The sequence below is a fragment of the Drosophila subpulchrella genome, chromosome 2L (assembly GCF_014743375.2).
Source record: "Drosophila subpulchrella strain 33 F10 #4 breed RU33 chromosome 2L, RU_Dsub_v1.1 Primary Assembly, whole genome shotgun sequence".
Classification (NCBI taxonomy): Eukaryota; Metazoa; Arthropoda; class Insecta; order Diptera; family Drosophilidae; genus Drosophila; species Drosophila subpulchrella.
The window spans coordinates 19,557,042-19,570,323 of record NC_050610.1 but is presented as its reverse complement, the minus strand read 5'-3'; the positions used below and the strand labels follow the sequence as shown (position 1 = coordinate 19,570,323).

The following is a 13,282-nucleotide window of genomic DNA, read 5'->3' as shown; positions in this document are numbered from 1 at the left end:
GTGCCTCGACTATCAGATACCCGTTACTCAGCTAAAGGGACCAAAGGGAAATGGAAATAAGCAAGCAGCAAAGCAAGACTGAAATGCGCCACCTACCGGCGGTAGACAGATTTAAGCGTTATGGGCGTTAGGGTGGGCGTGGCAAATTTTTTTTTTTGGTCAATCGATAGGTATTGACGAGATCGATACAGTTCAGTTAAAATTTTGTTTCTAGCATGAAAATTGTGGGCGCCACAGGCTTGGGCGGTTTTTGGGCGTTAGAGTGGGCGTGGCATATTCGCGTATCAAAATTGCGCTGCGTACAAAGCTACGGAATCTAAATCTGAAATCCTGATTCTTTATCTTTGATAGTTTCCGAGATATCCACGTTCATATTTACGATTTTTTGAAGTTTGGGGGCGGTTTGTGGGCGATAAAGTGGGCGTGGCAAACTTTTTTTTGAATCAATCGATAGGTATTGATGAGAACAATACCTTTCAGTTAAAATTTTTATTCTAGCATTAAAACTGTAGGAGCCACAGTTTTGGGCGGTTTGTGGGCGTAAAAGTGGGCGTGGCACTCTACTGAAACAAACTTGCGCTGCGTAAGAAGCTCAGGAATCTGCACGCCAAATCTCAATAGCCTAGCTCTCATAGTTTCCAAGATCTCAGCGTTCATCCGGACAGACAGACGGACAGACGGACAGACGGACAGACGGACAGACGGACAGACGGACAGACGGACAGACGGACAGACGGACATGGCTAGATCGACTCGGCTAGTGATCCTGATCAAGAATATATATACTTTATGGGGTCGGAAACGCTTCCTTCTGCCTGTTACATACTTTCCGACGAATCTAGTATACCCTTTTACTCTACGAGTAACGGGTATAAATACTACATTGTACAAACTGCCTTAAGAATATCTCTTAAAATTATTATCTACAAATTCTACCTATCTAAAAAAAAATATTATATAAAATACTACATTGTATATATTGTCCAATTATTCAATACAATAAAATCTAAATCTATTCTTTAGATCCTTAAATTCACAACGGATTTATGTACCAGTTATTAAAAAACATCTTATAAGTCTTATCAATGTTATTATAGTATGATCGTAATATTTAAATAAAATAATAAAACAGAAAATAATGTTCCATCATTATAAGTATGTTATTAAGAACAAAAAAACTTTACTGAATACCCCTTGGTAATAAATTTCGACTTAATTTTTTTCGTGCCCAATCAGATCAGTTTAAGTCTAGCAACAGATCTGCTCCAATCGTTTTTCCCCCTCCAATCATTACTCATCCAACCGACGAAAAATTCCTGAGCACAATCGGAACATTGCCTTTCCCAGATCGAATGGAAGTGAAAATTCCCAGTGCTTGTACATGTGCCACGCCCCCGCCATTACGCCGCCCCCGCATTTTCCGCAGATGCCGCAGCCCTCGGCTAACTGTACACACATTTGTCGCATCGCAGCGGCAGCAACAACAAGTTAAAGCATAACAACATATTTTACAATTACGAAACAATTCGGCCCACAACTAAATACAGAAAACCTCAGGCAATCGCAGCTCTTCAGCCAAACTGACTGAACAATGGACGAAAAATAGAAAAAAAAAATAGTAGAAAAAAATGGGAAAATCTGAAGCAGAGCTTGTAAAGATCAGCAGACGAATAGGCGTAGACGCCAGACCAAGAACCGTGTCTCCAAAATGCGGCCTACTGGGGCGGCATGCCAGCACTCACACACTCGCACCGATTGTGGCCAGAACGAAACCAGATCAAAAGCCTATAGCCCATAGCAATAATTATGGAAACACTCCGGAGTCGCGTCGTCGTCGTCATCGACGTAATTTTCCTGTTCGTGCCTTAATAATCTGCGCAAACGGCGGCCGCATATTGAAATTCCCCACAGTAATAATAACAATAATCGCGCGGCAGCAACATCTATTAAAATATCGATGGAGTGACTGACTGACTGACTCTGTGACTCCCTGACTGACTTTGGTGTTTTTTTTTTTGATTTCTTGGCCTGCTGGAAGTTTGGCTGGTGAAGCGATCAAAAGTCGCTAAAAGCAAACGCACACTGACGGCGTTATTATTGATTTAAACATTAAGATAAATTACACCGGCTCCCCGAACCACCCGCACCAAAAAACTCCCTCAAGTTGGAACCTTTAGGAACTCTAGATGAAGCTCAGTCAGTAACTGAAGATCGTGCACTGGAAAAATAAAGCAGGTAAAGAATTATAAATGTAATTTAAATTATAATGTATTTGAAAGAAATGGTATTTGCAATAGGATAGTCAAAGTGTTTCTTCTTTTAATTTTTGGCTTCAAAGTATTCACTTCTTAACAAAGTTTAAATAGCTTTAAATATATTTTGTAGGTTATATAAAAATTAAAAAAGGTAACTATGGCCGATTCCTCCCTGTACCTTAAGTTTTAAACTTTTGGCAACAGAGTACAATAAATAAATAATAAAAAAGGTTAAAAAAACAACAACATAGATATTACATTATTTTTGTAAGCATAATAAAACACTATACATTTTATAAGAAAATTTTATTTGATTAATAGAGTGTTCCTACATTAAAATTCAATTTTGTTTTGAAATGTAAGTACTAAGTAAAAGTAAAGTGATAATGAAAAATGCAATATTCAAGAACGAATATGGACTTATATATATTTATTTTCCTGTATGATATCATTCTTATTGCATTCCTTTTAAGGAAGTATCAGTTTTTCCCAGTGCACTTTTGAGGCCCCACATTGGATCTCTTTTTGGCCACTAACGAAGTTTCCTTTTGCCTGCGTTGTTTTTGTTGCTGTTTCGCTATTGTTGTAATTGTGGGTAATTGTTGTTGCCGTTGTACTGGCTGTGGTTGTTGTTTTTGCTGTTTTGGGCGCTACAAATTTCCAAACCCACTAGGCACATTTGAACTGGCGCACGATCGCAAAAAAAAAAAATACCAAAAAGAAAAAAACCGAAAATCCAATGAACGGAGCAGCAATTGTAACATCAACATGAGATGTGCCCTGGCTCCAAAAAGGAGCAACGTGCCTCAAAGATGCAGAAAGAGATGGGCTTAGTTGGATGGAAAGAGATGGGGAAGAGGGATAGGGAGTTAGCTTGTGCCCGGGTCTTTTGCTACTTTGACTTGTCGCTCGTTCCAAAACGTCGAATGCGTCTAATTTCTTGGCTTGCTTTTGGCTCTTTTTGTGTGCCTATTTCTTTTTTTTTTGGGGTTTATTTCTGTCTCTTGGCTGGGCGTGCGGGGAGGGAGTTCTCGGTGGATGTCGTGCCATGGGTCTCCAAAGTCTGGCTCCAAAGACTTGCGATCCATTCGCCAACGTCTGCTCGCCGGCTGCCGCGTTTGTCGTTTAAATCGTACCACCACAGGCGACATAAAAATAATGAAGTGTGCGGGTGTGGTCGACTCGCTTTTGGCCATGTCTGGTCTTCAGTCCTCGGTCTCGGTCCTCGGTCTTCGGTCTTGGCTCTTTGCTCAAAGACCGGGCCTGGATTTCAGTCCGATTCGTAGACTGACTGGCCGATCGGGGCGACTGTCGACTGTCGAACGCTGCTACGTTTGCAGATTGCCGAGTCGTGTTTAGCCCAGCGGTGCGGTGTCTGCGGCCCATAACCGCATCAACATTTCGGGGGAGTAAAGGTTTTGGTCGGGGCTCCCTTTTTGGGAGTTTTCGAGGGGAAATGGCAGCCTTAGTTGGCTGAAATGAGGTTCAAGAAGAGTAATTTGAATTGGGCTTACAAGCGATTAGGCGTTGATGAATTAAATATTAGTTTACTAACAGTTTAATTACCTCATTATGGTTTTATTTATCAATCAATGACATAATAATAAAATACTACACACTCTTAAGATAGATAACTATTTCATAGAATCTAAAAATTTATATAAGATACTAAAACTTGAAAATATGCTTTAAACAATGTTTCAACATTTTCTTGGTTTCTGATAAGTTCTTTTTATCCCATAACGTAGGAGTACCTGTTTTTAAATGCAAATTAATTCTAATAAATATATGGGTATTTATTAGAGGTGCAGAAAACATCGCTTTTTCGATGTTTTAACAGCAAACATCGATGTTACATCAAAAAACATCGATGTTTCTGCACCTCTAGTATTTATGTAGGCATTTGAAAATCAATAAAAATAGATTTACACGTATATATTTGTAAGTCCCTTTCTTACTTAAGCAATTTAGCTTTATATAAATATACCTACGAAGTTCTGAATAAAAATACTTAGGCAGGAAATGTTTGTTGGGTAATTTGCTGAACACACGCCCAACCAACTGCAAAAATATAACGGTATCCAAGGTTGTGCTACGCTTAAAATGTAATTGTTCGACTTAAAGAGCCAGAGCAACAACATCGGGCAACAGCAACAGCAACAGCAAAAACGAAACACAAACAACAACGCGATCAAGTTTGCCGCCGTCGCCTTTTGCCGTCTAATCAAATACCAGACCAAGAGACCGAGTCTCTGAGCTACCCACCTATAGAGCCTCGGATACGTAGCGATATCCCATAACCGAGAGATGCAAATATGCAGAGAAAATAATCGATCATCAATTCGACACTTTATCACATCTAAATAGTTCCTAACTGTTATTATGAGTTTGAATGAAAAGAGTATAGAACAAGGCATATAAAGTTTATCATTGGTATCACGACAGTATATGACATCCTTTATTGGTACCCATGTAAAATATTATTTATAATGATTAGCGAGTCAAATGTAGAACGTATTATAATAAACTCTTATGAAAAAACGAACCACATTATACTTTGTATTTATAGACATATTCTTACTAAGCTTATTTACCCCCTTAGCTTACTCTTTGTATTTAAAAGGAACATATTTAGATACTTGGTGTTCCCATCTACATTTGTAAATTATTTAATAAGCACGCATATATCATCATTAAAATGTACTTATCATATTTATGATGTTTCTAAAGCAATAAAAATATTAGAATAACCTGATCATCTCGATAAGGAATACTTAAGAGACCACGATTTTTTCGCCGTGTCGATATATGGCTTGCATGCATGGGCAGAGAGACCAACCAACACATGGTCGGATCCAGATTCAAATCCAAGCTCAACGTCATCGAAGCGCCGCACTCTGGAGGACTCTGCGATATATCGCAGCGGGTCTTTGGGGCTGGGGCGAAATTTTCACTTGAATATTCGACACACTTTGAGCCCGGGCACACACAGCTGGATGTCGGCGCAAAGGTTTTCAGGATTTTCAGATTCAGGGAGGGGCGCCACAGCGCTTGGCTGTCTCAGCGATTCTTGGGGCTATGCATCATCATCATCATCAGCATCGGCGGAGCCGGCGTCGAAGTCGGAGCTGCAACATGGCAACATGTTGCAATCTGCCAGCTCTGCATGCATAAAATATTATGCAACATTATGCCACAGACACAGGCCAGACGACACTCTTGGTTTTATTTCTACTTTTTTTTAAGTTTTCTTTTTTTTTACCATCCCCTCTCCTGGTTTCTTGTGGGTTATTAGTGCCTGGATGTTGACAGCGTTTAGATCTAATTGAATCGCCCGGATCGCGTATTTTTTTGGGGGCCCATAGAACATTTGGCTTGGCCCGCTCCCATTTGGCCCATAACCCATAAATCTAACACACCGGCGCAAGAGATTTATAGAGTTCAGATTGCGAAATGCGCAGAAGCACAGCGCTCGGAAAATCTTGAAAAATTAAAATGACTAGTGCCGGGGCACGATCAAGACCAAGCTGCCGTCTTGGAAGACAATGGCAGCTCCGGAGGAGTTGAAGTTGGAGATGAAAAACCCAAAAGCGAAACCTCAGCGGTAGTCAGCATTGGGGCGTCTGCAGTTCAACGTTCAAGTGGCACAGTACGCCCTAGAAAAATGAATTGATTCGATTGTTTTTCGCCGCAGCTCGGGCTCCTCAACTTTATCTGCGAGTGCCGAGCGGTAAAAATCTAAAAATGAGTAGAAAAAAAAATCAGAGACAGAGAGCGCGCCTCGAAAAATACTGATGATACAATCGCGTTTTTGACTTTGAAAAGTCAGCTTCGAGTCAGCCGGGCTATTGTTCAATGGCCCAACTGCAGCAGCAGCAGCAGCCGACACTGATTGTTATGGTTTATGAGATGAAAATGCACTCGAAACAATATTCTGGGGCCAATGCAATTTGCGATTTTTAATCAACTCCTCTCGGCAGCACTCAGCAGCAGAAGAAATCATCGTATTTGGCCCCTGATTGCAGCTTCCACTTGGAGAATCGTGGCTCCGTCATCTGGCTTTTGATCTTCTCCCCGTCCCCGAGATCCCCGTTCCCTTGGCTCTTGGCCAGCAGCCACTCGACCATCGCCCGCAGACCAGTCTCTGTGCCCTCCAGTTCGCCGCCCACCTTGCGGCCACAGTGCGTATGCGCGATGTAGCCACACACTTCAAGTTCTGTGGCTTTCTGGGCCACAATGGGCAGGATTGCCTTAACGGATTCTTCGGGTACCCTCATCTCATAGGTTATTAGGTAGATCTTCACGGGTTCGGTCCGGGGCACCAGTTCCAGAGACATTTTTGTGATTTCAGAATGGGATTTTTCAGTTTTGAAGGGTAATGAAAGTATGATACTCTGATGTTTGAAAGAACGTTAACACTACTTTCAAGGCCTATGTACATTGTACATATTACACCCAATAAATAGGACAATAAAATGGATTTTGATTTGCAACCATTTTAAGGTATTATATTATATTTTAAATTTTCGAAACTATCTTAAAATTTTAACTGATTCATTATTTTTAAACAATATTTCTTATATGTGAAATTTCGAAAACAAAATTATATAGTTCATGCTTTGTCTTATCCTTCATTTTACAAACATTTCACTTACAAACGAACCTCAACGCAAACCACATTAAATCGAACAAACCAAAACTATAATACTAAAATATTTAAATTTTTCAACATTTTCATTATATATTATCCAAAAATACAATGCAGAGAAAAGCTAAACCTACATTGAAATATAAGATTCCCATTAACTGGATGTTTGATATGAATCTTCGGGTCAAAAGCGAGTTTAAGCTGTACAACTTAATGCCAGGGAATGGCTTCCGATGTCGACTATTGCGTCGCTGTCACGGGAAGGAGATTTCTGGATATATAGTATTCACCCATGGCGCAAGTCGAGCTTTTGGGGTAATGATTGGGCAGCGAAAACATATAAGCGAGATGAAGGACTGGCTGTTGAGTTCTTGCATTCCAGAACCCTTTACCAAGCGTATCAAATTCTCATCCTTCAAGATAAACTTCAATCCGAACCGAGAAAGTTTTCATGTAAAATATACTCTTCCGAAGAACGCTAAATTCCTGGGCGATATGGATGATAATTACTTTCGCGACAAAAAGTGCATGGGAAAACCAAAGAAACGAAGATGCAAAGAACTCGGTGAATATGCCGATTTCTATAGTCCAGAATTCTTTGCCAAGTCAAAACCTCAGCCGGAAAACTTTGATAATGCAAGCACAACAGTCAACACTGATGCCACCTAGGCATTTCTCGCAGTGTAGATGCGACTCGTGCTGGCCATTGTTCAACACTATTTGCGCTACTCAATCTCTTAATTAAATATGCGACTAACTGGCAGCTCGAAGGCACTCGAAGAGTGGCCCAGACATCGTCGTTTAGTGTCGAAATTGTGCAAGTTTTGATTTTCCTTTTGTTGTTATGGAAGTCGCTGGTTGTTTTTTTTCATTTTTCTTCGGCTTGGCTTGGTTTTTTCTTGCTGCTGGATAATCACAGGCCCGGCGAACAGACGGCAGAAATTAAATCAGCCAAGGTTATCGCATTAATAAGCCCCCTGGTTTGGGTTTTACAGTTTTCTGAGCTAGTCAATTATTAAATTTGCAATTTCCGTAGCTGAACTTTTGGGGTCAGTAGACTGATTTAAATCAAAACCGTAATTGAGCATTGCCCGCGAGCAAGAACCAATCGCACCAAAAACCAAATACCAACCTCCGGGCAGGAAAATTGACAAATGTCTGATCGCCACTTCTTAGATTTCTTGTTTCACATACCTACATACATCGGTTTCAAGCGGATGTGAGGAGTCTGTGGATCCGATTCAGAAAAGTTACAAGAAATCAACAGAAAAACAAAAAATTGAAAACTCCCAGCTAAGTGGCTTTCCATGACATTTTACTGACACCCTTGCCGTTGAACTGGAAGACCTGTTTTCCCTCTTAGCGCAACTTAACACATTTGACGAAGATGTCTATGCCAGCAAATGACGTGTCATCAATGGAGCCCGCACTCCCACCTAAAGATGCACAACGTCCTCAACTCGATCTCGAGCCCCAGCCACAAATCCCCGGCACTTGAGTCGAGAGATCTGTTGGGGCCGTTGTATTAATAAGCCTGACATTTGAGCAGAGCATCCACTCGAAGCCATCGAGTTTCGGTTTTGCGTGTAGGCGTCTGAAAATAATAATTAAAAAATCGTTTCTAATGCGGAAATCTCGCGTTTTGGGCTGGGGGTGAGCTTAATGCCGAAGATGTTAGACAAATATATCAGATTTCATTTTTTTTGTCGCGCACTTCGGTTAATCTTCAGTGGAGGATTGTGGGGGGGGAGGCAAACGGTGACATGGGTAAAGATGGATCGATGGGAAACCAATTGAATGGTGATTGTTAGTGGTAAATTGTGGAACCATATTCACAAACCTTAAAAATAGATTGGTGTTAAGAATATAAAAATATTAAATTAAATAAATCGTATAAGCTATACTGCGCTGGGAGCTTCCTAAGGGGAAATACATCTTAAAACATTTATTTTCTAAATACTATTTTTACATTTATCCATTTTATAGACAACATTTATGTAATGACTTACATACATACAATGCGTCTATAAAAAATTAGCAGAAATCTTAATTAAAATGAATACAAGAACACATATAATTAAGTTAACGGAAGTGTTATAAGGTCAATTGCTGTACTTAAAAATACCAAAGATTACCTGGTTATTATAAGCCCATAAATTGTTGAGTTAAATGATCAATTCGATATGAATGCGGTTGGTCGAAGGTGTTCTCATAATATAATTTCAAACTATTCTTACTCAGCATTTAATCTCGTTTAATAGTTAACAATTAAACGGGTTTTACAAAGAGAGATGGACACGGCTTTGTCATGGGATATTAAGGTCATTAGGTTGGTCATTGGGCTGGGCTGTGGCCAAAAGCATTAGGCCAAGTGTCCCGGCCCGCCCAAGAATTCAAAGGCCTGGCCCCCAAATAATTAAATATGTAAGAGGTAAGCGCCCAAGTTAATAACAGCTGCTACCACAGAAGCCTTTTGCCGGCCAAACGCTGAAAATTTAATAATCGCCTGCGAGTATAAGGCAGCATGAATCCATTCGGAGGCTCAGATATACAGATACAGATGCAGGCCCGGTCCCAGATGCAGTATATTTTATATACACTAGTACTAGTACAATATACTCGAAGGCAGGCTCTGCGAGAAGGTCAGACCCCGCACGTTTCATGGCCCATAGCGCTCCTATCGTATAATTAGAAACGAACGACGACAACACGACGACAAACAACGGACACAGTTCGCCTTCGTATCTGTATCTAGACCTCTGAATGTATCTGTATCTGGAAAACAGGGGAAGGTCTCTGGATACGCAGCTAACGATTCTCAAATGAGCCAATTGTGGAATGCTAAGCGCTGTGAGTGTGTGTATGCTTAGTGTTTTTGTTTACCTATAGTGCCACAGATCTGCAGAAACAGATAGCTCGTGTTTAACAAGAATGGAAAAATACGTGCGAAGAATGATTTTGCCGAGAAAACTTTGGTCTGAAATGGTATTCAAATAAATATATGACAAATTTGACGTTAAATAATGTCTGGATGGTTTTTTATTGCTAAATATCCCTTCAAGAATTTTGAATGATGTTAAAAATACTGAATGTTCTAAGATGCCCAAGGTATACAATTCCATTTATAACGACTTTGAAACTTAATTCCTAAGTGATATGGCTTAGGCTTAATAAGTGATATTTAATTTTATACTTATTATACTTATACTTAGACTTAAGTTTTAAATTTTATATATAAAAACGTTTTAGAATAAGCATGAATATATAGTTTTTTAGATACACAAATTCTTTTGAGTTTTCAAATATTAGTAATTTAAGTTTGAGGTTTGATTTATGTAATAGGTGTAGAATTATCTTGAATACATTAATTTCCTAAATAAACCGAAATTGCATTACCAGTATATTTTTTTGGGTTTCCATTAAAGTTAAAAGTGTTGGGGGCCATAAAGATAGCCATGTTCGTTACGGCTCGTCTCCTTGCCTCCATTCCGCATTCCTAGCAGATAGCCACCCAACTGAATCTCCTCTGGTGGGGCACGCTCTCCACTTTAAAAGCCCAGTGGTGCAGAGTGGAACCACCAACGATGGTGGTCACCAGTGCATATAGTGCCGACCTCCTTGCACGGAAAAAAAGTTACTATTAATTAAAGTTTAACTAGACCAATTTGCTAGGGATTTGTTTATATCTTTTATATTTTTTAGTGATCTAAACATCTTTTAAATTTTAAAACCCATAGTACATTTTTATGACGAGCACTACTAATGATAACTTTATTGATTAAAAATATTTGTTATATTATACTATTATTATTGTTAAGAACACATTCTATGTTTTTTCGAAGAACCCCTAACTTCAGGTCAGTAAGTTTATAATTATATGAACCATTCTTAACTAACAAAAACAATGTAATAATTATTTACTATTATTATATACATTAGTTCTACCAATTTAGTTTACCAGTGCTAATACTATTTATGATACATGGGTTATATTTCCCCATGTGTACGATGCCATAGCCCGATGTGCCTGGCCTGGCGATGGTCGTCGGCCGATCGACCGGCCATGCAAAGTCTCTCGGAAATAGTGGATCGGACGGGGGGCAGTACGAGTATATGGGGGATCGGATCGGGGCACTACGAGCGCTCTGATACGTCGACAACATTGCCGTGGAGCGCTTCGTTATATGCTCACTTTCGATGTGTTTCATTTTTTCTTTCGTTTTCATTCGCTGTGCGATTTGAAAACGTTTTAACAAAAACTCGCCAGCGGCAGCGACAACAACAACAACAACAATATCGGCGGTCCAAAGGCGGGCGGGTCTTCCACACACACACAGATACAAAGTGCACACACACTGGCACACCTGCAACAACTATACGAAAAATAAATGTTTACGATCGCTCCATGTTGTTGTTTCTTTTTTTTTTTTGTCCGGCCAATTATGTGCAGCAGCTGCCGTTGAAGGGTTAAAGGGGGCGAAAAGGGGACAGCGGCGGGGGCGCTTAGGTGTTAAAGCTCTCCTAAACACTCTCAAATGTTGTTGCTTTTCGTTGGCTCATTTCGCTGCTCGATTTTCGTTTTTTATTATTTCTCCCCTTTTGGTTTTTTTTGTTTTTTGTCGCACCTTGCATAAATTTATCAAATTGTTTATTTGGCTTAACTGTTGTTGTCTCGTTTAGTTAAAAGGTATAAGCCATAAACTAAATGTTTATTTAGCCATTTAACAGCGGCACTTTGCATGTGTACTTGCTGATGGCTAATTATTGTATATGAACATGTTAATTATGCATAATCTCCAAGGCATCGTGCCTGACTTATGGGAATCGAATCGACTGGCCTTATGCTAATTTTCTCTATGTATGGACTCCCAATCGGAGCTTTGCGGTGTCTATAAATATGTTGGTATTTATGTATGTACTTGCTTGGCTGTCAATTGGTGCAACGATTCCCGGGGCAAAGTTAATCAGGAAATTCTTCACTCCATAGAACATGATTTGTGTCGACAAGGTTCGTAACATGGCGATCATCGATTGGAGTTACTAGGAAAACTGAGCAATTAAATACTTAATTATGAGGAGATCAGCTTGAGGAATTTTCTGAAGGTGTGGTGTATTTTGTTTCAGATCCAACATATCTGTCAATCGATCTTTTGTAATTGGTACAACAAATATTTCCTACTCTTTCTGTTTAATCAATAAATAAATTGTTTACTGTAGAAACCACAATGAATAAAACTTCATATTATTCAAATTAGACTTTGTATACCTTTTTTTAATATTTAATGAACTTGCCTCACATTTAATGGATAAATCCCTGTTATTGTATAGTGCTTTTTAACTAGAAACCTCGAGAACATTGTCTAGGGGTCATCATAACAGATTAATTCGTGATATATATCTCATTATATTTTAAAATGCACCAACTATCTTTGATAAACATCCCTCCTGTTTACCCCTCTTTCTTATCTACACTCCGCTAAGCAAACACTCACAACTAAAAGATTCCACATTCCACCGTCAATCACCTGAACATTCCACCACCCAATCTCAATCACGGCACAAAGGATGCCCCAATCAACCCACCGGATTCCAACGCTGACCCACATTCCCCCGCCACGCTAATTAATAAAAGATAATCTTCAATTGAACTCATTTGCAGCACTGGCCATCATAACAATCCTTTGCTCCACACGGGCCAAAAAAAAAAATACAGCCCAACCGACTTCATATTATCAAACCATCAATCAAGCGAAGACAACAAGGCGCTTCCTTCCCCGGAAAATGAAGCGAACTGTGAGGAGGAAAACTCAGAGGGGCATCGTGGAAAGCGTGAGCGGGGGCGGGTGGAAAGAAAAAGCCATTAAGGAAAAATAGAAAAATAGTTGTGAACTCATTGACTCAAATAAATAACCAACGACCATGGCACGCGGCTGAAGAGATCTCGGCCTTCGTCGCTTCCTCTTCATTGGGATGAAGATGATGGCAGATCATCAGCTAGAATAACAAGAGGAGAACAGCTACAATAACAGCTCAAGACGCCGGTGGAACCTGGAGATTTGCAAATATCTGAGCCATAAAGCTGCCAAGTGTTGGCCAGGTTGGCCGATCATCAGCATGATGGCAGTGGAAAAATGGACAACGGACCACGGACATTGGACGTTGGACAAACGACCTGATGTGCATGGGGTGCGCTGTACCTGTAACGGTAAAATTTCTACAAGGGAATGTGCTTTCATTTTGAAGTGTTGTATGTCCATGGACTTGGACTTGCGCCAAAAAATCAAAGCAGCCAAGCTACTGTTAGACAGCCGCAGCAGCAGCCGCCGCAGCAGCAGCAGCAACATCAGCAACTTGCAACAGCAACATCAGCGGCAGCAAC

General features: G+C 40.1%; 2 protein-coding genes across 2 annotated transcripts; one reads left to right on the top strand and one right to left on the bottom strand.

Moving 5' to 3' along the window:
* Window positions 1–6,199: 6,199 nt before the first annotated feature.
* On the bottom strand, window positions 6,200–6,648 carry LOC119546008. Its single transcript, XM_037852010.1, has one exon. It carries the CDS (start codon window positions 6,590–6,592, stop codon window positions 6,239–6,241), a length of 354 nt encoding a protein of 117 aa, XP_037707938.1. The 5' UTR covers window positions 6,593–6,648; the 3' UTR covers window positions 6,200–6,238.
* Window positions 6,649–6,916: 268 nt separating this feature from the next.
* On the top strand, window positions 6,917–7,724 carry LOC119546007. The gene has a single exon (XM_037852009.1). The coding sequence runs from the start codon at window positions 7,015–7,017 to the stop codon at window positions 7,570–7,572; it is 558 nt and encodes a 185-aa protein (XP_037707937.1). The 5' UTR covers window positions 6,917–7,014; the 3' UTR covers window positions 7,573–7,724.
* Window positions 7,725–13,282: the final 5,558 nt, after the last annotated feature.

What these genes read in the sequence shown, in the direction of transcription:
- LOC119546007 (XM_037852009.1), top strand. Translation starts at nt 7,015, where the DNA reads ATGCAGAGAAAAGCTAAACCTACATTGAAATATAAGATTCCCATTAAC.
- LOC119546008 (XM_037852010.1), bottom strand. Translation starts at nt 6,592, where the DNA reads ATGTCTCTGGAACTGGTGCCCCGGACCGAACCCGTGAAGATCTACCTA.